Source organism: Drosophila kikkawai, chromosome 3R (genome assembly GCF_030179895.1).
Source record: "Drosophila kikkawai strain 14028-0561.14 chromosome 3R, DkikHiC1v2, whole genome shotgun sequence".
In the NCBI taxonomy this organism is placed as follows: Eukaryota; Metazoa; Arthropoda; class Insecta; order Diptera; family Drosophilidae; genus Drosophila; species Drosophila kikkawai.
In genome coordinates, this window is record NC_091731.1 from 32,334,919 (window position 1) to 32,358,592 (window position 23,674).

At 41.1% G+C, this 23,674-nt stretch overlaps 6 protein-coding genes across 6 annotated transcripts; 5 read left to right on the plus strand and 1 right to left on the minus strand.

Annotated features, from left to right (window-relative positions):
- Positions 1–569: 569 nt before the first annotated feature.
- LOC138928734 (histone-lysine N-methyltransferase SETMAR-like) lies at positions 570–1,275 on the minus strand. The gene is made up of 2 exons (XM_070286259.1): positions 963–1,275; positions 570–763 (listed from the first exon to the last, which is right to left on the minus strand). Exons 1-2 carry the CDS (start codon positions 1,273–1,275, stop codon positions 570–572), a joined length of 507 nt encoding a protein of 168 aa, XP_070142360.1.
- Positions 1,276–1,896: 621 nt separating this feature from the next.
- On the plus strand, positions 1,897–2,581 carry LOC108077599 (uncharacterized). The gene is made up of 2 exons (XM_017170993.2): positions 1,897–1,939; positions 1,995–2,581. Exons 1-2 carry the CDS (start codon positions 1,897–1,899, stop codon positions 2,441–2,443), a joined length of 492 nt encoding a protein of 163 aa, XP_017026482.2. The 3' UTR covers positions 2,444–2,581.
- A 330-nt stretch (positions 2,582–2,911) lies between these two features.
- On the plus strand, positions 2,912–4,350 carry LOC108077658 (uncharacterized). Its single transcript, XM_017171073.3, has 2 exons — positions 2,912–3,958; positions 4,044–4,350. Exons 1-2 carry the CDS (start codon positions 2,932–2,934, stop codon positions 4,271–4,273), a joined length of 1,257 nt encoding a protein of 418 aa, XP_017026562.1. The 5' UTR covers positions 2,912–2,931; the 3' UTR covers positions 4,274–4,350.
- A 12,985-nt stretch (positions 4,351–17,335) lies between these two features.
- LOC108077667 (probable palmitoyltransferase ZDHHC24) lies at positions 17,336–18,460 on the plus strand. The gene has a single exon (XM_017171087.3). It carries the CDS (start codon positions 17,441–17,443, stop codon positions 18,353–18,355), a length of 915 nt encoding a protein of 304 aa, XP_017026576.1. The 5' UTR covers positions 17,336–17,440; the 3' UTR covers positions 18,356–18,460.
- Positions 18,461–18,498: 38 nt separating this feature from the next.
- On the plus strand, positions 18,499–19,841 carry LOC108077640 (probable palmitoyltransferase ZDHHC24). The gene is made up of 2 exons (XM_017171054.3): positions 18,499–19,639; positions 19,704–19,841. The coding sequence occupies exon 1, from the start codon at positions 18,617–18,619 to the stop codon at positions 19,562–19,564; it is 948 nt and encodes a 315-aa protein (XP_017026543.1). The 5' UTR covers positions 18,499–18,616; the 3' UTR covers positions 19,565–19,639; positions 19,704–19,841.
- On the plus strand, positions 19,738–20,709 carry LOC108077641 (probable palmitoyltransferase ZDHHC24). Its single transcript, XM_017171055.2, has one exon. It carries the CDS (start codon positions 19,738–19,740, stop codon positions 20,617–20,619), a length of 882 nt encoding a protein of 293 aa, XP_017026544.1. The 3' UTR covers positions 20,620–20,709.
- Positions 20,710–23,674: the final 2,965 nt, after the last annotated feature.

Sequence of the window (23,674 nt, forward strand, 5' to 3'; positions counted from 1 at the left end):
GCAACTTTAAGCTGCAATAAATGCAGCAACAACACTGGCAACCAACAGCAGCTTTGGCAGTTGTCAAAACGATGGGGAGAGGAGCGAAAACTTTTTGCCCAACTGTCGAACAACAAGCGAGATGAAATTGGTAAAACAATTGTCAATGCGTCAATTTGAATGGATTTCGGTTGCTGCAGAAGATGCGGCTTCAGCAGATAAAAACATCAACAAGAACAAGTGTCGAAAGTTTGGCTAACAAACTTTTTAAAAACAATGCAATAATAAAAGTAAAAAATGTTTAAGAATGATTGACTAAGTAAGAATTGGCTAGTAGTTCTTGAAAATTCATTGAAAATTGTATCTAAAATAATAATAAGCTTGAAAAAAACTATAAACAGTTTATAAGGATTTTGATTTGAGTTTAAATTATGGAAATGTATTTTAATTATTGAAATATATCAAACAGCTAAAGGGAATTTTTTATATCGCATCGGAGTAGTCTCTGACTATACCACACCGCTCAATAAGTTCCCGGCCTAAGAAGGAAAAACACATTTTTTTCTGAAAATTTAGTTTTATTCATCAATTTAGTTTTCATCTACGGCTACACACTCAGTCCAGCGCTTCTCCAACCTTTCGATGCCATTTTTGGAGAAGGCTGAACTTTTGCCCTTAAAATAGGCCTCAGTATCGGCAATCGCCTCCTCATTTTTTCGATATCTCTTGCCTTGGAGGTGCTTTTTGAGATCTGAAAAAAGCCAGTAGTCGCTGGGGGCCAAATCTGGAGAATAGGGTGCGGTCGGCAGTAGTTCGAATCTCAATTCGCTCAATTTCATCATTGTTGCCACAGACTTGTGGCACGGTGCATTATCCAGTGAAACAGCGGTTTCTTCTTTGCTATATGTGGACGTTTTTTTTCTTGATAGCTTGGTCCAGTCGATCCAGCAGCTTTATATAATATTCGCTGTTGATTGTTTTACCTTTCTCCAGGTAGTCTATAAACAAAATCTCATATGCATCCCAAAATACGGACGCCATAACCTTACCCGCCGATATTTGTGTTTTGGGACGCTTCGGACGGCTTTCACCAAATACCACCCACTCAGAAGACTGTTGACTGGATTCTGTAGTGTAGTAGTGTATCCATGTTTCGTCCATTGTTAAGTAACGGCGAAAAAAATCGGTCCCATTGCGCTTCAACATGCTTAAAAACGTCTCGGAATCATCAATGCGTTGTTGCTTTTGGTCCGGTGTTAGCAATCGCGGCACCCACTTTGAGCAGAGCTTTCTCATATCCAAATATTCATGGAATATCGCGAACACACTGCCTTCTGATATCTTTGATGCATTAGCTATCTCTTTTAATTTAAATTTGCGTTCGGCCAATACAATTTTTTGGATTTTGGCGATATTTTCTGGCGTAACTGCTGTTTTTGGGCGACCGCTAGGGTCAGCGTCTTCGGTGTCCACACGACAACGTTTAAATTCATTGTACCAGTCCTTGATGGTTGATTTTCCTGGAGAAGATTCCGGGTAATGCTTATCAAGCCAAATTTTGGCTTCTACCGTATTTTTTCCAATCAAAAAACAGTGTTTAATGAGGACACGAAATTCTTTTTTTTTCCATATTGTAGAAAAACTCAAAGGTTGTTTCACTTTAAAATTTATAACTTGAAAACACGTGGTCGCAGAGTTGTAAAATTTGTACACAAAGCTTATGATAAAAGACACTATCAATAAAAAATATCGATGTTTGGTTACTACTGCCCCGTATATGTCAGGCCGGGAACTTATTGAGTGGTGTGGTATAATCTTGACTTCGAACTACGAAACCTTACGAACAACAATTTAAAATATAAATAAATATTTATTTATATCTTTCATATTTTTAACGAACAATTAATAACTGCAAATATGAACTACATATTTATTATTTCCTGCCTGCTTGGCCTATTTTGTGGTGAGTGCGGACTAAAACCACCAACTCTTAACCCGAATCTAATGCTCAGCAGTTGCAGTGATCGAGGCCCGCTGTCTGCCAAGCTCTGGCAACATGTGGTGGCAGAAGAAGCCCCCCGCCGACGGCATAACGAGCTGCAACGCACCGTCATTACTGCACTCCGTTGCAACTTTAAGTGCAACAGCAGGGGCAGCACCAAAAACAGCAACTGCTGCTATCAAAAAGGGAGCTCTGGCGGCTCCTGCCCTCCCTGCGGCGACCCTCGCCAATGACGTCTATCAGTGCGCCGCCAGCAGGCCGGCCAACAAGGCAAGCACTTGCAGCAACCAGCCCCCTAAGCCGAGGCCGGAATCGAAGCCGGAATCATCATATCCGGAATGGGAATGCAGGCAGGGGATGAAGCAGCACGAGCTGCCCAAGCCGGAGGTGCCTAAGCGCCAGGCTGTGACACTGACAACCAGTGAAATGGAAGCGGTCAAGCTGAGATGGGGAGAGTATTAGGATGGGATTAAACAAGCCACTCATGTTTGTACCGAGTGAGGTTGTAACCCAAAAAACCAATTTGATTTTACTCGTTTAAAACTTTAAACTAACTAACTAACTATTTTTATTCAAAACCCGCAAACTTTTAGTCTCACTTTAATAGATTTCTGTTAACGCCTAAGAGTATTCATTATTTTAAATAAAATTACAGCAGCTTTTAGAAAATCTGTACTACCTATTAATGAAAGGGGAGCTTTGTTATGCTCCATAAACAATCAGTCCAATTATTTACTTTTCCAGTTCAAGTTGTAGCAAACAAAAGTTTTTCTTTATATATATACAATAACTTTTCTTATCGCTTTAAAAACAAACACTGAACTTAAACCAGATGGCGCTGAGGTGATAACAAATTATAATTATAGTTGCACTACAAGTTGTAAAATGATTCCTCTAACCTTATCATTAGCAGCCTCAGCTCAAATATAAAATTTTAGTTCAGTTCTGAAATGGCAGCCGCAGCACCTGAATGGCTAACCTCGGAGTATCTAGAGGCTGCTCTGCGTCAGCATTATCAAAAATCCCACCTTAAACTAGAATCTATTGAGCTAAAGAATGCCTTGGGCAAGGGTGAAAATTATGGTGCCATACTAACGCGTATATGTGTCAAGTACACCATTGATCAGGACATAAAAGTGGAGAACCTAATAGCCAAGACCCAGCTGGAGGATGAAGATGTAGAGACCCGGGAGAAGAAGGCCCCCTACGACACCTACAATCGGGAGTTGGAGCTATACGAGCAGGTGTTACCTCAACTACAAAACATAGCAGGCGAACCGCTCTGTCCTAGAGTCCTGCATATCGATCGAAAGCGAGGAGCTCTCCTGATGGAGGACTTAAGTCACAGAGGATATGTGATGGCTCCTCGCCTCCAGAGACTAGATGAGCAGCATGTGGTGCTGGTGCTCAGAAAACTGGCTAAATTGCAGGCTGCTTCTGTCGTTCTCAATGAGAGTTTATGGGGAACTTCCCAATCTCTAACAAAATACGACCGGGGTTTCTTCAATCGCTACACGGAGAGCTATAGCGCCTATTTCCTGGGATGCTTGAAGAGCTGTGCAAATTATCTAAAAACTCAGCCTGGTCATCAGGGCCACGCCCAACGACTTGAGGAGCTGGCACCTCACTATATGGGCCTAGGACTGCGCTGCTTTCAGCCCGAGGTGGGTCACATTAATGTCTTGACCCACGGTGATTTGTGGACAAACAACATGATGTTCAAGTACGAGGCGGGCGTGCCATGCGATGTCCTACTGATTGACTTCCAGTATGCCTTCTGGGGCTCGCCCACGCTAGACATCCATCATCTGCTCAACACATCCGCCGTGGAGCTGGTCCGTACTGGTCTTCAAATTGAGATGCGGTGTATCTACCATGAAGTGTTTGTCCGGGAGCTGGGGAGGCTGGGCTTCAAGGGTCAAAGGTTGCCCAGCCGCAAGCAGTTTCACCTGGAGTCGGAGCAGAAGCGTTTCTATGGTGGGTGAAGGAAAATCCCTTAGACATTAGAAAGCTTATAATTTCTGAGGAGAAAAAAAAGCTAATTTATATATTTTTTTACTAGCTGTTCACTGTGGTCTGCTCCTGCAACCAGTGCTCCTGAATACCGATGAAACAGATGCGGATTTTGGGGCCCTACTCTCGGATCAGCCTCGGGGAATGGATATGAAGAGGCGGCTGTATCTGAACCCCGACATACAGGACTCCATCAGGCAGCTGGTGGGGGAATTCGAGCTCGAGGGACTCTTGGATCCGCGGCAATACGAAGGCTTCGTATTTGATGCTTTTTCATAAACTCCCCGCATTAGACCATTCAATTAGACAGGCTAATAAACATAAAACATGGCAGCCCCAACCATTTTAAAGTCAGACATCAGCGGCTTTTTGAATTATGGAACAAAAAAGGAGAAAAAAACAACCAAAAACAAACAAAAGCGCAACACATTTAGCTGCAAAATGGATGGAAGCCACCTAAAGCGGGAATAGTAACACACATTTTTTGAATTGTTTAGCATTTTTGAATGAGTGAATGAATGGACGCCATGCCGAGCAGCTGTGAGTGCGTGTCTGCCACAGAAAATGGAAAGAAATGAAAAGAAATGGAAATGAAAATGTTGATGTGAATGTGAGTGTGAATGTGAATGTAGATGTTGAGGAAAATGGGGAATCCTGCACGTGCTTCTGGCCGCGGCTCTTAATTAAAACTTTAGTGCGAAATGCCAGCCAAGCTGTTGGAAAATTAACGAAATTATAACGTGTCTGCCGCTGGCAGTGCAGCAGCAGCAGCAGCAGCAGCAGCGGCATTCACAACTGCATTTTCTGGCGAGTGTAATTAGCCTAAGCTTTGCCATTTAGCGAGTGCCTGAAACTAGGCAACAGTTTATGAGGCTAAGGACAGGCGGAGGAACAAAGTCAAATCTGGAAAAACAAGCTTACAAATACATTAATGAATGAGAGGATTTTTTCTAAAATGTATATAAATTATAAATAAAAGTAACGTAACCTGTAAGTAAGAAAAAAAAACCTTTTAGCTGGATCTTAGCTTAGAAGTTCCCCGGTTCCAGACATATAAAAGAAAAGGACTCAAGAAAATAAGTCGGATTCGCCCCCATAACGTTTCGAAAATTCCAACTAAGCCTAATGCCTGCCATTTAACGATTGTCTGAGTGATGGTGTCTTTTTTATGTGTCTTTGGTAGCACATCTCTCTCTGTGTGCTTGTGTACCTGCTTGTTTATGTGTTAGCCATCTCACTCGGCCAAGTCCTCAATACAGAGAGAAATGTTGCGCGCAAAAAGTCGGATCAGGCCACAGTTTTATTTCCGTTGCCAGCTTGCTTTATTGTTGTTCTCTTTTCCCTCTATTTCTGGGTTCTCCTCCTGGTTTATGTGCCTTTCTGGCAACAGCCAAGCATGTCGAATATTTTTAGATTTAAGGTGATTTGTTGATTAAAAACCATTCGCTAAAAAGTACATTTTATAAAGTTTGGGAAAAAATGCAATCTGAACATATTTTGAGGGTTTTCAATTATAAATAAAATTTGTATATAATTATAAATAAATAAATAATATTATGCATTTAAATATTGAAAGGAAATATAACTAAAAATATTGTTAAGAGTACAGTTCACTATTTATTTAAGGTTTCTAAACAAAAAAAAATGCCTTTAAAAGGCTTTCCACATGCTTCTTTTTTGGCTTTCCCTGAATTTATTTATTTATTGCCATTGTATTTACTACATTTAGATATTTATATTGTGTCTAAAATATAAAAAAACCGTCTGTTATTTACCCAAAAAGTTATTTCGGTTTTATTTTCACTTGAATATTTATAATTCTACCCAACCTTGGGGGGGATTTTCATTTGTACCTAGTTTAATTGTATTACTGCTGAAATGACAAGCTCAGGCTGCCGTAAAGTTGCTACCTCAGTAAGCCAAAATTTGATTTAAGCCATTCCATAGATTAAAACTTTACTTTGGCCCCAAAGCACAGGAAAAAATAAAATAAAAATACAAAATAAAAGGAAAATCAAAGTTTACTGGTGCTATGGCGAGTAAAAATATTAAAATTGCTGTCCAGCCAGGGCCAGGATTTATTTTCTTAATCCAAATGTCAAAAAGCCACAAACAAGCGACAGCCACATAAAACAACTTAGCAAATGAGTACACACACACACACACAACACACACACGCACACCGAGGGGGCCACAAGGAAAACCGAAGAAAAATGTAATTTATTGTTATTACGAAAATAAATAAGAAGGGCAAGACACACAGCAAAGAGAGAGAAATGAATCGAGGGGCAGGAGAGCCACGCCCACCACACACACAAACACACATACATATGTACATTCAGCACTGCAGCAACTGAAATTGTGGCAAATAAAAGCGTAGAAATTAAGCAACTGACCGCTGGCAAATAAACCGAAAAAGCGGACACACAACATACAACAAAAGGAGGAACCCAAGAAAATGGCAACGCCAGCCATTTTATATGCCATTACATTGTAAATAAAGTATTGTTTATTCCCATGTCTGTGGCTGTGTGTGTGTGTGCCGGTTTACTGAACTATAACAACTGAATTTATGCCAAGTCGAAGTTGTGCCAGTGCCACATTTACTTAATAACCTGGCTCAGGTTTTATTTGCCACCAGGGAGAGGGGGTAAGAGAGAGAAAGAATTTCGATGGCCCCCTAGGCATGGCACTTAATCAGTTTTGGAATGAGAACGAACCACACCTTTAATCTAATCAACTCGATGCCACATAAATCTGAAGTAAACCGGCACAAAGTGTTCACTAGCAAATTGCAAATGGTTCGGAATAGCAAAAGCTGAAACAGAAACAGCAGTAGTACTTCATCAATTGCAACTGTGAATTTACTGAACACAAATTAAGGTGTTTTACTAGTAGAGAGAAAAATATTTTAATTTATTTTCAGCTTTAAATATTTTTAATTAATTTGAATTCTTTGAAAATACAAGTAAAATACCTCAAAAAATAAATGTTATAAGCTTAGAATTATAAACCAACGCTGGTGAAATATTTATATTTATATTTTGACTTGTTTTAACGTGGTCAATCTTGTTTTATTAATTAACAAGAAAGAAAGCTAACTTTGGCCAGCCAAAGTTTGTATACCCTTGCAGGTAACAATTAAAATATATCATAACTAAGCCAAAAATGCTTTAATTTCGATTCGGAAAGCAGTTTTGTGTTAGTTTCTATTAATTTAAAAAAACTGCATACCAAATTTAAAATTTTAAGAAATCCAAATTTTTGGCAATTTTTGCTAATTTTAATGATGTAACCCCTTATCGAATTTCGCAAAAATGGCCAAAAACTCGATTTCTTCCGGACATGTCTAGAAAGATTCGCATGTTAATGCTGATCAAGAATATATATGGTTTATGGGGTCGGAAATGATTCCTTGACTTAGAAAAATATTATTTTGTATTATAAAATCGGATTTTTATACCCTTGCAGGGTATTATAATTTCAGTCAGAAGTTTGCAACGCAGTGAAGGAGACCTTTCCCACCCTATAAAGTATATATATTCTTGATCAGCATCAACAGCTGAGTCGATCTAGTCATGTCCGTCCGTCCGCCTGTCCGTTTCTACGCAAGCTAGTCCCTCAGTTTTAAAGCTATCTACATATGTATATGAAACTTGGCATATAGTCTTCTATATACTCTCACTGCTATATATATCTGGACGGGGCGGATCGGACGACTATATCATATAACTGCCATACAATTGTTCGATAAATTTTGAGAACAAAAATTATTACTTGGCTGTTTGGTGAAATCAATGTGCAATTTTTTTGTGAAGGCGGCATTTATTTGGGATCGTTTGGGGAAAAATCTAATTATTTTGAAAGCAAAATCTAAATTTTTAAATTTTTTTTCTGAACTTTTAACATTTTTTAGATCTTTTATATTTATTTAAGAATTTTTTTTAGAATTAAACAAATTTTTTTTAAATATTTTAACTGCCAAATTTGAATTTAACTGCCAAATTTGAATTTGAATTTAACGACGATCAGTTTCAGTGTGCCCAGGTGCAGTTGTAAAATAACACCTAAATTTGGATTCAAAAGGTTTGAGTCTCTGCTAACTTGCGCCGGCTCCTAAATGGTTTGGAACTTGGACATTTTATAACAGTTTATACCAGTTTTCAGGAGCTTTCTGCTGATTTCTGTTCGCCTGTTACCCCAATTTGGAAAACTGGCAATTTGCTTGGAAATGTTCGGAAATTTGGATGGGCTGCTGTAGGGATGTTGTTGTAAAAAGGTTGTTGTTGCCATAAGCTGTTGTTGTCGGCAACAAATAGGTATAAATGCATAAAATGAAATATAACAGTTTATACCAATTATTATTATTGCCCAAATGTTTTTATAACAGTTTATACCAGTTTTCAGTCGCTTGCTGCTGGTTTCTGTACGCCTGTTACCCCAGTTTGGAAAGCGGCCAATTTGAATGAAAAGTTTTGCTCACTTGCATCAGTGATGCTCACCTGCATCAGTGATGCTCATCTGGCTATGTTTCAATATTGGAGGGCAATAAAGTTGGGCTTAATGGCAGTGGTGCGCATGTGGATCAGTGATGCTCATCTAGCTATTTTTTTGCATTATTGGTAGAAAATTGCATCCCACTAACTGTCAGTGATGCTCATATAGCTATTTTGCATTATTGGGACAAAATGGCATCTCACTAACTACCAATGATGAGCATCACTGATGGAAGTGAGCATCACTGATGGATGTGAGCATCACTGATGGAAGTGAGCATCACTGATGGAAGTGAGCATCACTGATGGAAGTGAGCATCACTGATGGAAGTGAGCATCACTGATGAAAGTGAGCATCACTGATAGAAGTGAGCATCACTGATGGAAGTGAGCATCACTGATGGAAGTGAGCATCACTGATGGAAGTGAGCATCACTGATGGAAGTGAGCATCACTGATGCCAGTGAGCAAAACTTTTCATTCAAATTGGCCGCTTTCCAAACTGGGGTAACAGGCGAACAGAAACCAGCAGCAAGCGACTGAAAACTGGTATAAACTGTTATAAAATGTCCAAGTTCCAAACCATTTAGGAGCCGGCGCAAGTTAGCAGAGACTCAAACCTTTTGAATCCAAATTTAGGTGTTATTTTAAAACTGCACCTGGGCACACTGAAACTGATCGTCGTTAAATTCAAATTCAAATTTGGCAGTTAAATTCAAATTTGGCAGTTAAAATATTTAAAAAAAAATTGTTTAATTCTAAAAAAAATTCTTAAATAAATATAAAAAATCTAAAAAATGTTAAAAGTTCAGAAAAAAAATTTAAAAATTTAGATTTTGCTTTCAAAATAATTAGATTTTTCCCCAAACGATCCCAAATAAATGCCGCCTTCACAAAAAAATTGCACATTGATTTCACCAAACAGCCAAGTAATAATTTTTGTTCTCAAAATTTATCGAACAATTGTATGGCAGTTACATGATATAGTCGTCCGATCCGCCCCGTCCAGATATATATAGCAGTGAGAGTATATAGAAGACTATATGCAAAGTTTCATTGAGATAGCTTTAAAACTGAGGGACTAGCTTGCGTAGAAACGGACAGGCGGACGGACGGACATGACTAGATCGACTCAGCTGTTGATGCTGATCAAGAATATATATACTTTATAGGGTGGGAAAGGTCTCCTTCACTGCGTTGCAAACTTCTGACTGAAATTATAATACCCTGCAAGGGTATAAAAATTATAGCTTCGTTGTTTTTCAACGTATATTTACCTACTCTCAGATATAAGCTTTTTTTATTATTCTAGAATTTTGGTATAAATTTTATAAAAATCGGACAACTATATCATATAGCTGCCATAGAAGCGATCGGTATTAAATATATAAAGCTGGGAATGTAAAACTGAAACTGTCAACTGTAAACATAATAAGTATAGGTAAAATGTAAAGAAACTCTGTTTTGTGAGTGTTTTCAGCATTTAAATCTATAATATAAATATCGAAACCAATCTGCAAGGGTATACAAACTTCGGCGTGCCGAAGTTAGCTTCCTTTCTTGTTTATATTAAAAAAATTCTTGATTTTTTTTAAATTAAAAATATCATAACTCGGCCAAAAGAGCATTAATTTTAAATCGGAAAACTGTTCTGTGCAAGATTTTCTACAGTTAATAAATCTGCATACTTCATTTAAAAATTTTGAAAATTCAATTTTTAATCAAAATCAAAAATTTTAATGATGTAACCCCTTTTGAAATTTCGCAAAAATGGCTAAAAAATCGATTTCTTCCGGACATGTCTAGAAAGATTCCCCTGTTGATGCTGATCAAGAATATATATACTTTATAGGGTCGGAAACGTCTCCTTCACTGCGTTGCAAACTTCTGACTGAAATTATAATACCCTGCAAGGGTATAAAAATTTTTGTCATTTCCTTTACTTTACTCTTTTAGCCTGAACTTTTTGCTTTTTTCCGTACACTGCGCCCACCGAAAATTCTCAATTTATCTGCAGCCAGCTGAGCCATCGAGTTGATTCTACTTTCCCAAAAAAAAAAAGAAGAGAAAACCCTTCGGGTCAAGTGTGAGTAATTACCGCAGTTAGGCCGGACCGGTCCGGTCTGAAAGGAACCTGAGCAGGCAAATGAAATTTCCATGAGAGGCCGGGGGCCAAGCTTTAAAAATAGCTACATAGCTGCTGCCTCCTGGGAACAGGATACTCGTTGCTGTTGTTGTGTGTATGTCCTGCTGCTTCGTTGAGTATGTGTTGTGTGTGTGCTTGGGTGAGCGGGTGTGGCGGGGGTCAGGCAACACTTGACTAAACATTTTCATTTTGGCCAGAAGTCAATGAATTTTGGCACATGGCGTATGCTTGATATTGCGTGTTTTGTGTTTTTGCAGCGTTAAATGATTTCATTAAGTGCGAACTCAGACACGTTGGTGGCCAATCGATAAAATAAAGTTTGGAAATACCAAATAGATGCTGAAAAACTTTTTTTATATATATATTTATAGAAAATATGATAGCTACCAGAATATTTATAAATTCTCTAGTGAATAAAGCAAACTAAACACATTGAAGAGTTATGTGTAAGGATTTAAATTATTAAATATTATTAAAAAAAACTCATTTTAAGCTATTTGATTTATGCAAAATGACTTACATAAAAGCTAATCTTGTCCTTCTCAAATCAAAGTCAATAAATCCATTATAAGAACAGCTCACAAGTCTTAGGTTTGCGGGTAAATGAGCTTCCTAATATTGCATTTAAATTAGCTATGGCATTACATTCTCTTTCTTTGTTTTAATTATAATTGAATATTGATAACTGAACAAGGGAATAAATGAGTGAATGAATGAATGAGTGATTTTCCCAAGCTGGACAAATGTCAAATGTCATGAACCTTGTGTAAGAAGAAGATGGCGTCAATGACACATGCGAATGCGAATTACATGCCGAGCAAAAATGTAATTTATTCAGAGACAAAGACAGGGACACGCCCCCCTTAGCGCCCACATAATGAAAGACAAACAAAGCATTCTTTTAGGCGCCGCTGCAGCTGTTTGACATGGATAGCCCTCTGTGGGTGAGTGTCCCTTTCCCTCTGCTTGTGCGTGTGTGTGTGTGTGTGTGTCAAAGTTCAAAGGACGACGAGGCGCAAAAATTAAAACGGCTTAGTTGTGAAACGACAGACATATAAGCTACTCAGCCAGCCAGCCATTGGCCCCAATCCATCATCCTGGCACCCGATAGGGTGAAGAACCTAATTGCATTAGCCGTGTCCGTTCCCAGATATATCCATTTTCCACACTGTTATCGAAGACTTATTACACTGCAGGCCTGAAATTCCTGCACTAAGTTGTTGTAAATCGAGTGGAAACTATGCAAATATGAAATTGCCCAAATGAATGGCAACCGAAGCTAATTGAGTTGGTCTACATGGATTTAAATTGCAGACAAATATCTTTGGGGTCTGCTGGGGAATATACGGAATATGGAATGGCTTGAGAATTAATAATTAAACTGCATAGCTCTCTCTGTTATTTTTATAACAAGCTTCCAAATCATTCAAGTCCCCGTAAACCGTAAGAGCATTAGCCAGTAAACAAACGGATTTTAAGAGGGGTTTTCAAAGAGAGCCAGAGAGAGAGCGAGAGGCTTTCTCTCTCTGGTTCTCCTCTAATGTATCCTACTCTCCATTGCAGAGGAAAAAGCTCTGAGCTTGCTCTCTCATCTCAAAGGGATGCTGCATGAAAATCACTCAAGCTTGGTTAGAAATGAGTCCTGACATTGAGCGCTTATTGAGTCAAGCGCCTTTCACACTTGATATCCTTTCACATTACTCTCGGCATTTCCACTTGGCTTAAATTTCATTTTCCTATGTCCTTAGCATTAGCCAGCAGATTCCTGCCTTTTTTTTTTTGCTGTTTTCCCTCGCAATTCAGTTTTTGTTGCCACTTCATTTTGTCCGGGAGCAGGAAAAGGGACTTTCCATCTCGCTTTTGTTTTTCATCCTGCTGTTTGGCCTGCCTTGGGTTACCCGTTTTCCTTCTTACTGCTCCTTATCGCTGCCCTTTTTCCATGGGGTTTCCCTTGGTTTTTGTTTTTATTGAACGGCGCTTTCATTGTTTGATTTTTGTCAATGCTTCCCGGGCTCCGGCTCCGGCTCCGCTCCGGTCTGCCTTACATAAGTGCTAGCTCGTCCTGCGAGGACTCTGCATCTTGCGTGTTTGATTTTTATTTGGCTTACCCAATGGCCATTGTTCATTTCTCGGTTAGTTGCTCTCCTAATCGCCTTGCTTAGTTATCCTGCCAAGCGACTTTAGCCGCCTTTAGTCGGGCTTTCAATTTCAATTAGTCGGAGAGCATTGCTTAAAGTGCCTGCCTGTCTGTCGTCCTCGGAGGTAATCCCTTTGTTGATGCTGCGTTTGAGTTATTAGGTTAATATTTAATTGACATTCCCCATGCTCCCTCCATTCTCGATGCTCCTTTATTATTTTCAGCCCAGCTTAGCAGCACGACGTGCTGGGGCTTTTGTTTTATCGCTATTGATACGCTAATTACACGCGATAATTTATCAAGCATACACGTTCGCTGCCGAGCTGCTAAAAATTCAGCTGCAGTGGCAAAAATTGCTACTTAATTATCCCTTCGTTTACGGCGCTTTCTTCCTCCGTCCGTCCTTGGCTCATCCGCGACGTCAATGTCACGACTGCAGGCTCCGGTTGCTTCCCTTTTCTGTTCCTCCCTTTACTTGGGGTAACTTTACAATTAACTACTAATTGCTCATACGCCACGTTGCCCGGATGGAACAAAGTCAGGTGTGCGTGGCGGCTCCAGCTTTCCTTCTTTTCTCTCTCTGCCTCCGTGTCACCTACTATGTACCTGGATGTTTCCACCATCCTTCCTCTCTCTGCTTGCCTTTTGCTCTAATTATCCGCGTTGTCACCCACCGGGCGCGTTGCTTTTGTTGTCTGGCATTTACTGAATTAAGTTTTAAATTTTTATTAAATGCCTTTGCGCATTTTTGCCACTGTAATTAGTTTTTAATTGCTTTTCAGCTAACGTAACTATGCGATCCTGTGAACCGCCGCGTAAATAGTTCACTCCCCTAGCCTCAGGACTTTCCATTTTCCGTTCCTTACATTTACGCGACCCAGCTGCGGCCAAGTCAATCAGCAATTGGGTCTGCTTCCCATCAGCGGCATAAAAAAAAAAAAATAAAAAATGAAAAACAGCAAAAAGTGGCGGTGGCGACGATGGCAGGAGAAAAAAAAAGGAAAGTAATCACAAAACTTTCGCAATAAATCTATGAAAATAATGAAAAACCCAAAGTGCTACCCGGCATTCACGCTCACTATTACGTTTTCAATATTTCACACATACAGGAGGGATGTCAATATGGAAATGGATGGGCTGCACGAGGGGTCAGTGCGACAATAAAATACCCTCAGACAGGCTAAGGATATGTATAAGGATATAAGAAATGAGAATATATATATTTATGCGCTCTAAAAGATTTTAATTTAAACTTTAAATGAAGGAAAATGGATTATATGACAATTATTCAGGCAACAAACTGCTTTGAAAGAAGCTGTAAATATTTATCAATCCTTCACCATCCTTTGAAGGCTTATTAATAATATTGCAAATATAATATTATAATAATATTGCTTTCTACTTCACTGAGCAATAAATACTATTAAATATGCATATTAAAGTTCATGCACATTAATTCTACCCTCAAAATTAAAATTGATATAAATTTTTGATTAATTCGAAACTTCCTATAACCGAATTATGCTTTGCCAACTTCTAAAATCAGTTAGCTTTAATCATACAAGGCAAATACTTTACCCTGCCACAGAGTATCAATCAGCACACATTGTATCCCAAAAGGTCCTCTTTTACCCAACACACAGACATTGTCCTTGTTCGTTCCAATTTTTGCACACACACTCGCACATTCACACTCACCTCATGCAAATTGCAAACACATGTCGAAGGCGCAAAACATTGTCAAACAAAATGAAAAATTTATGGAAACGAAAATGAAACAACAACAAAATATGTCGCGCCCAGTAACCAGAAAAAAAAAAACACACACACACACCAACCCAGAGAGCATAAAAACATATTTTGCAAAGAAGGAGCATAAGAGGCGGTGCCTGCTGCAGGGAAAAACAACAAATGAAATTTTCGTTTCCTTCACGTGAAACTTCCAACTCATTTCGCCCAAATGACAAGCCATTTTGTGTGCCAAGTGCCAAATATTTTGCATGCCAGCCAGCCAAAACATATTTTTTGGCACAAAACAGCGAATCCATTCGTAGAGGAGCACCGGAGCATCGGCATCGAGCAGCTGGCTCGCCTTGGCAAAATCACTCATACGCAACGTTGGCCCTGCAAGCATTGAACAGCTTCAATTGCCGTTTGATGGTTCATTAAAATCTCGCTCGCTGCATTGCTTCCAGGAGCAATCGGGCACAATAAATCGGGACCAGGTGGCGACCAAGAGAGCATTTAAATGAACGATGGATGCAGCAGGACTCCAGGTGGAAGCTGTGTTAAATTAATGCCTCTCCGCAAGCCTAGATAAATAGCAAAATAAATTAAAGTGCAAGTCTTGAGAACTGCCTCTGCACCTTAATTGCCGAGTCCGGGTCTTGAGAGGGCCTTAACCTAAAAAAAAACACAGCAACATATGTATGTGTGGCCATAATGTAGAATAATATTAATGGTACACCAGGCACACACGTGCGCCAGTATTTATAATCATTACTTATCCCGAAATGGCGAGACATAAAATGGAGTTCTCTGAATGAAATCCCATACGGTTGTAACACTTAAAACTCCCCAAGCCAGTTTAATTCTTTATAACAAAAGGACATTAAAGGACAATGAAAAATTACGTGATTACAGAGAGTTTATTGCTTGTTAAAATTGCTTGGAGTTTATAATGAAATAAATTTTTAAATAAATGTATCTAAAAAACTAACTAATTGTATACTAAATGTCTCTGTAAAACCATAAGAAAATATTATTTAAAATACCTTTAAAATTTCTTAAAACCTTTCATGTCTCCATTGTAGATTACGATTATCGTAATTGCGGGTGACTGCCATGCCCTTATATAATGGAGCATTCCCTTGAAGAGTATCTAAGGCTAAATAAATTTTCGCCAGGCCTCTCATGCGTTTACATGCCACTCACGCAGCAGCAGCTTTTCCTTGGCCTGAGCCACACACACACTCACACACATCTAATTTTAAACATTTTTCAAACTCAATTACATTCCAAGAAGTCGCTCACAGAGGGAGATCGGAGATATGAAGGGCTGGGGGAATGTACTATATGTGGTGTGCTCCTGCCAGGTAATTGCTTGCAAATTACACAGTAACGCACAGGGCCTAACCCTGGGAAGTTCTCGCCATAAGAAACGGAGACAAAAACTGCCGGCTGGGAAAACTTTTCAGCACATCTGCCCAAAGTTGAGAGAGTGAGTCTCCTTTCGTAATGAATTCAAACAGAGACACCGGCGACGGAGAGCTGGGCGAGGGAAAATCATCTTAAATTAGCAGCAAAACTCGGCAATTATGCGAGAAGTTGGCCAAAAAGCAGTTGCCAACTTCGCATTCCATTCTCTCCTTTTAATTTTTCTGTGTGAGTTTGGTTTTTTTTTTTTTTTAGATCCCTTTGTGTGTCTTCTTTTTTGAGCAAATGCTAATGACTTGAAGTGCCCGCACAAAGTCAAAGAGAAAGCGAAACGAGAGTTGGGCGAGAGAGAAAGTCAAGCCACAGGTTGACTACTGACAAACACATTGACAGCAAGGCGCCGGAAACGGCAGCGCCGAACAGCACAAAATGGCTGTTTGTTTGCATCCGGTCTGGGGGTCCAAAGACGGCAAACACATTTAGCCACGAAGTGAGGAAAGTCCCGCCCCGCCCTCGTACATATTTTATGCAAACGAAGGGGCACCCAGCACTCGACTACTCTCGTTTTCCCCGAAAAGGAAACCCACTCTCTATAGCTGATGCTCACCGCAAACTTAAAATGGAAAACCGCGAGTTCTACAAAAACCTTTCCACCTTTCCACTGCCATCGCCATCAGCCGCCTGGCCACATCCAAAATGCTCTAGTTCATATTAATAATTCATAAAAATTTATGTGAAATAGACAACATTTGCCGCGCTTCTGTTAGTCGGTCGGTCGGTCGTCGGTCTTGCGGTCTAAAAACCTGGCTGACAGCTGCCATTTTGTGGTCGGTCGTTGGGGTAAATGAAGTCGACTCCGCCAGCTGTTTTGTGTATTTGATATGCATTCGCCGTTGTTTTTATTCCGCTCTTTGTTTACATAATATACAGCTGCTGCAAAAGCCAGGGAAATATGACTATGTTGATGCTGCTCGTTCACTTCATTGTTTTCAGTAGAGAATTTATTTTCTACATGTGTATGCTTACATTTTTAAACAGGGTCGAGCCAAGTGGGGTTTTTAAGGCCATGTAACATGAGTCGGAACAAGAAAGTATTATTTTTTGTTGAAATATATTAATAGGGAGAATTAAATCTATATTATTATATAATATATATTTTTGGGAATACCCTGCAAAGTTTTAAAAATATAAAATAAAACATTTGTTGCCCCATTTCCCCTACCCATATGTCTTTTGTAATTCGTCTCTTAAGCTTCAACAGGCTCCACCCTCGCCAATTATAAAAGTAATTTTACGTTAATCCGCTTAAAAGCGAAAAGAAATTCAATTTGGAACTCCGAGCAGAGGACCGAATGCCAGATTTTCCAACTCACTGACTGATGCGATTATGCCAGTTAGATATATATATTTCCAAATCGGCGCAGTTCGAGCATTCAAAGTCGTATCTCGAATTCAGTTTGACAAAAATTACATGTTTTCTATATTGAGTTTTAGCAAAAACACATATGTAAATGATTGGACTTCGAAGACTATTCATAATTGTGCTCTGCTGGACTCGCAGGATGTGTGTCCAGAGCGAGGACTCGTTCCTTCGCTGCACGCGACGACATCGCTTGAAAATCGTAAACGTAATTCATCCGATATCGGCCATCGTCCTTCTTGGAGTCATTGGGTTCACGTTGGTCTACGAAGTAATGTATGTGGGGCCGGAGATACTCGGTTCTAGCGGGTGCTTGTACTGGCTTGGATGCCTGTTTGCCGGCTTCGTCATCTTCAATATCCTTGGGAATTGGTGGCTAAGCTTTAAAACTGACACCACCGTGAATAGCTTGCCCGCGGAGCAACAGACACCTGCCGAAGGTGAGGCTCACCTGTGGCACTACTGCATCGCCTGCGATAGGTTGGTGCCGCCCAGGTCCTGGCACTGCCGACTCTGTCAGGGATGTATGCTGAAGCGGGATCATCACTGCACCATCTCGGGTAGCTGCATCGGGCACAAGAACCAGCGCTACTTCATCTGCTTTCTCTTCCATTTGACCTTAGGATGCGGTTCGGCTCTGGTCTTCAATGGAATTTACGCTTGGAAAACAGGGTCCATAATGACAGCCGATCCCATAATGCTGTTTTTCAAAATGTCAGATTATAGTAAGGATGTGGATCTGGACTGGAAGTACACGATCTCTATAATTTTCAAGTTGAACATGTTCCTGTTTGTAATCGCTCTCTTTATGTTTTGCGTGCAAATATTAATGGTGCATCGGAACAGTACGTGCTATAAGATTCTTGATCGCAGCTATGATCTTGGCTGGCGGCGGAACTTTGAAGGTGTCCTGGGAAAGCAACTTTTCTGGACGCTCTTGTCGCCCACGATCATAAGTCCTTTGACCAACGACGGCACCAAGTGGTTTGTCAAGCAGCACGTTTAGACTTTGGTTAATAAAATTATGAACGGTTTTGTTGTCCTTGGAGAAGACTTAATAAAAATGCATAAAAATGTTTCGATTAATATAATATAATTTGTATCAATTATATATGGTATTTTTTACTGCAATCGGTTTGAAATTATTGTCAGAACGTACGGCCATTTCTAATATAGAAAATTCTTGTCAGGAATATTACATAAAATTATATTTTCATTCGTTTAAGACTAATTGTGTGTGTGTAGTTTATTTTTAAGGCATAACACGATGCCACCGGAACCACCTTTACAAGACAAGGATAACTCAAAGCCTCAAAAGCCAGTAAAAGACGTGGATAACCAGAAGTCTCAAGAGCCTGTCTTGGATTATTTAAACCCACAGGAACCTATCAACAAACCCCCGATCAAGGCTTCCAAACCTACAATGGCCTGCTCGCAGATCCTCTACATAATGATAATTATCGTACTCACCCCATTCTTTTACGTTGACGTCGTGTTCTACGTAACACCACAGCTACTGGGTCCCATAGGATTCACGCTTAACGCTATTGTATGCACATGGATTTCCTACAACATCCTAGGTAACATGTGGGCCTGTTACCGTAAAACCAGTTCAGTGGACTCTTTGCCCCTGGAGCTTCTCAAACCTGCCGAGGGTGAAGAACACCTGTGGCGCTATTGCAAGGAATGCCAGAGACTAATGCCGCCAAGGTCGTGGCACTGCAAAATCTGCAATTGCTGCATTTTGAAGCGAGATCACCACTGCAACTTCACGGGCAATTGTATTGGACACAATAATCAACGATACTTCATCTGGTTGACCTTTTACATGGGCCTCGGCAGCAGCCTGGCCTTGGTTTATAATTTTATATTTGTCTGGCGACATGGCTTTGTTTTAGTCAACGAGCTGTTTTCGATGGCTGCCTTGCAAAATGGCCCTGAACCGGACCTTGCATTTAGAGGGGCCATATCTATGGTCGTCTACGGGAACATAGTGTGCGTCATTTTTCCATTTGTCATGTTCTTTAGCGCAGTTTCGATGGTCCGACGTAATACTGTGATGTTCGATACATCAAATCGGGAATATGATATGGGATGGTGGAGGAACTTTAGTCAGGTGCTGGGAAAACTCCAGTTCTGGACTTGTCTCTCGCCTGCCATTAAGAGTCCTTTACCCCACGATGGCGCCCAGTGGAAAACAAAGGACAAAGAATGAGGGCTTCATTTTTAATATAACAAATTCTGGTTGCTATTTAATTTTGCTTTGATATTTTCCTCAATTCAACAAAAGGTTAGTGGCAAATGTAACTTATTTCCTTTGAAATTTTAATCAATTTTTCTCACAACCCTAACAGATACACCCAACTCTGAGTCAATAATCTCCCTCTTATGTATTCATCTATAAGACTTCGGACCATGACCTCCAAGGGGACCCAGACTGTCAGCTTGCCTAAACGCCATCTCAAGAATCCCTACTGTTGGCTGGAACCCCTCTGCATATTCATGCTCATCGCCCTGACATGTTTCTACTACGTTTATGATGTTTTCTATGTGGTGCCGCAGCTATTTGGTTTCCTAGGACAGACACTCAACTTTCTGATCTGCACTTGGATTCTTTATAATATTTTTGGAAATCTTTGGGCCTGCTACAGGACTACCAGCTCGGTGAACACTTTGCGTTATGATCAAATGCAGCCTGTAAGGGGTGAGGAGCACCTGTGGCGTTATTGCAATGAATGCGACAGGCTAATGCCGCCCAGAGTCTGGCACTGTAAAATCTGCAATTGCTGCATTTTGAAACGGGATCACCACTGCAGCTTCACGGCCAACTGTATTGGGCACAATAATCAGCGTTACTACATTTGGTTGAACTTTCACCTGACCTTTGGAGCCGGTCTGCTGCAGTTCTACAATTTCACTATGGCCTTAAGGCATGGCTTCAGAAATGACTTTTGGTTGCCGATTCTTCTTGTCGAGGATGCTCTCCGTCCGTCTAGATCGGACCTTTTGTATTCCTACCTAGTGAGAACCATCTTTTACGTTAACTTAGTTTGCCTTATCCTTCCGATGTTAATTTTTATCTACCAAATTCTATTGGTTCGAAGCAATGCCGTCTCCGCAGACTCATCGGATCGCAAGTACGATCTCGGAATAGGACGCAACTTTGCCCAGGTCTTGGGTAACCGAGGATTCTGGACCATGCTCTCGCCGACAATGGAGAGTCCGCTGCCCCACGAGGGCATCCAGTGGCAGTCCAAGCATACCGTCTAAATGATCCGATTTGATACCCCTATTCACGTGCTTTCCAAATTATATATTCGTTGCCCATGCCAGCCATAGACAATCGAGTTTTTCGCTTCATTTAATTCGACATTCGATGTGCTAATTACCATGGCATTCGGGGGGGTTGGAAATCGGGGACTGTGCCACGTGTCAAGGTTTTATCCGATTGTCAGTTGGGAGTGGAAATTCGTGTCCTGTGGCTTGCTCTTTTATTGAAGGGTCAATGGTTTTTGTTAATGTCTTTTTAAAGGTTTTATGGATAAACCAGATAAGAGTATTTCAGATAAAACACAGTTTAGGGGTGACTAAAAGGAAATACATATGGTTATCTGTTATTATTTTGGATATAAGATTACTAGAAGGCAAAGAATTTGTTATATGGCCTGCATAAATGAAGTTTGTATTGCCAAATCTAGCAAAGTAAGCATATAACCAAGTCACCATCACAGTCGCTCTTGAATTTCGCTTAACCTTTAAGCGCTCATTTCCATAAAGTTCCGCCCAACGGAAGATACCCCCAGATTCCCCCTAATTCCCCCAGATTCCAGTTACCTCCAGCAGATCTCCCGTTCGTCCCAGCTAACCTCAAATCTGTCCATCGCTTGTGACACCTTCTGCCGCAAGTCGAAAACACTTGTCAAGTGTCGGAAAAGCCAAAAACCGTTTGAAAAATGAAAGCGGCTGAAACAGGGGTTCCGAACAGACAATGGTGAGTATCCAGGGGCTGAGAGGCTGGGGGGGATAAGAGAATTAATGACGGCGCATGCCAGTGACAAGCCCCGGAACACGGAATCAAAGTCCAGCACTGGGCGTATCCCGTGTTCGGTGCATGAAAAATGTTCGAGGTGCGAAATCTGTTGCGGGGTCTAAACAACATAATTGCCAAATAAAAAAGTCGCCGCCGGCTCAAACCGGCTGACCATTAATCAAAACTGGTCCTTTGGCCCTCTGAAAAATGAGCAGAGCCATTCGAGAGGAGCACACTCGGAACAGCTCGGAACAGCTGCCTCCGGCGGCGGGTCCATTGAGAAATGGCATTGTCAACACTTTTAGGCCAATCGGAAGGCGGGGATTCCCATTCCCCGGTTGGAGTCAGTCAGCGACATTTGTTCCGGCCATCGCTTATTGCGACGGCAATATCGAAGCTTCCAAATCCGCCCTCAATTTCTATCCCCATTCCTGTTTTGATGCCGCCTCCCCCGACAGCTGATGACCTCCAATACGAAGCGGGTTCCGATTCCTGATTGCAGCTCACTCAATTGGGCGACTTCCGTTGACCAGCATCGGACGACGAAAAAGACATCTGTCCGGTAAAAGGTACTTTAAAGAATAGAGTTCACATGGAACTAACCGAGACCACAGACCAGCCGAAAAGCGACAACCTCCCTCACATTAGCACTCGAATAATCATACGCCGCATTGTCCCACGACCAAAGGAAGGTGGGTCGAAGGGGGCCCAGGACCTGTCATCGCATCTGTTGTGGATATTTGAATGTGCCGTCAACAAGGCCCAGTGAAAACGTCGGCATATCAGGCACTCGGATTGGGCAAGGGATCGGGCACAGGAATGGAACTTTAAACTGCGGGCCTTTCTCTGATGGAGAAGGGGATAGAGGAGCCCTGTGCGTCCTCAGACACAGATAGCAACCACTGCCAGGAGCCGGTCTGCTAACTGGTTGGTTGAGTATCCCCTTCTCTTCTACCTCTTGCCAGGTTCTGGCCCAATCTCAAACTCATACTCGCTCCTCTGTGCAGGACTAAATTTACCGCTAAGCATTTGCCAACAACGTGCCACTGTTCAAAGGACAAGGGGGACAAATAGGACATGTGAACGGGGCTGGGACTGGGACTGAGACTGGAATGACACGCGGATGCTGGTCGGGATCATGGGGGTCATTGTAATCATAACGGTGGCTCTTTACCCGACAGAATATTCCTAAACAGGACAAAAAGTGCGCAGAGAAGGCGCCAAATTAGTCAAAGCGCTGAATGGTCGTACAGGGTGCCCACAGGATAATGAAGTCTAAGTGATTCCAAGTCATTTCATATGGATAATTTTACATTTCCCATTCCTGTACTAATATTAATTCCATTTTCAATTCTATATTCCCTGCTCTTTTGGTAATCTAACAAAAGCCATCGTGTGGACCGGCTTTTCCTTGCTGATTTTTCTACAAGAAGTTCTTCTGTTTGCTGCTGAGACGCCAGCTGCGCTGCTGCTGCTCTGCTGATGTGCTGCTTTTCCGGATTTTCTCTGCTTTTCCGCTGCTTTTCTCTGCTTTGCTGCTGCCCTTAGATGATGGACAAATGGCAGTGCAGAGTGAGCCACTAAGCAGCGACAGTTTTTATGATTTTTCGGTTTGAGCGCGCTTTCCTCTTTGTTTGTTTTGCAATTATTTCCCCTGTCGCAGGACTGTGGACTGTAATGTTACTGTTGCCATCTCTTTCGCTGTTAACTCACCCCAAATTTCGGCCTCTTATTCCCCTCAGTACTTGCACTTTGTTGTTTCTGCGGGGTAAGGGAATAAGTTCTTGTTTTTCCATATTTTCTTTGAAATTCGAGACTTTGCTCGTTTCAGTTTGAATTTAAGGAATTTGCATATATTTCACGTGGCCTGCACTCAGGTACATGTGTGACTGTCTCTGGGTTTGTGGGTAATTTCATTTGCACGAAGTGCTTTCACCTCTGGCCGGGAAATTCCTCGACGCTCACTTGGTTTTTCTCGTATTTGCATTCGCCTGTCGTCCCCTGTGAGGCCCTTTTCTTGTTATTATTCCCCGCACCCTATTTTATTTGCCCGGCACTTCACAGGCTACCACTTTTCCATTTTCCACCCCTCCTACCTCTCACACTTGGACACACACACATACATTCCACCCCCTCCCTTTAACCCACCCCCTTTTGTGGTCATTTAACTGATGTTTCTATCTCTTCCTGACTTTCTTTGTTGGCCTCCCTTTCTCCCTATCCTTTCCTCGGCCTTTTCCTGCCAGCAAACGGCAAATGCTGAAATCGTGCGAAAAATTAAATAAATGACCAGCC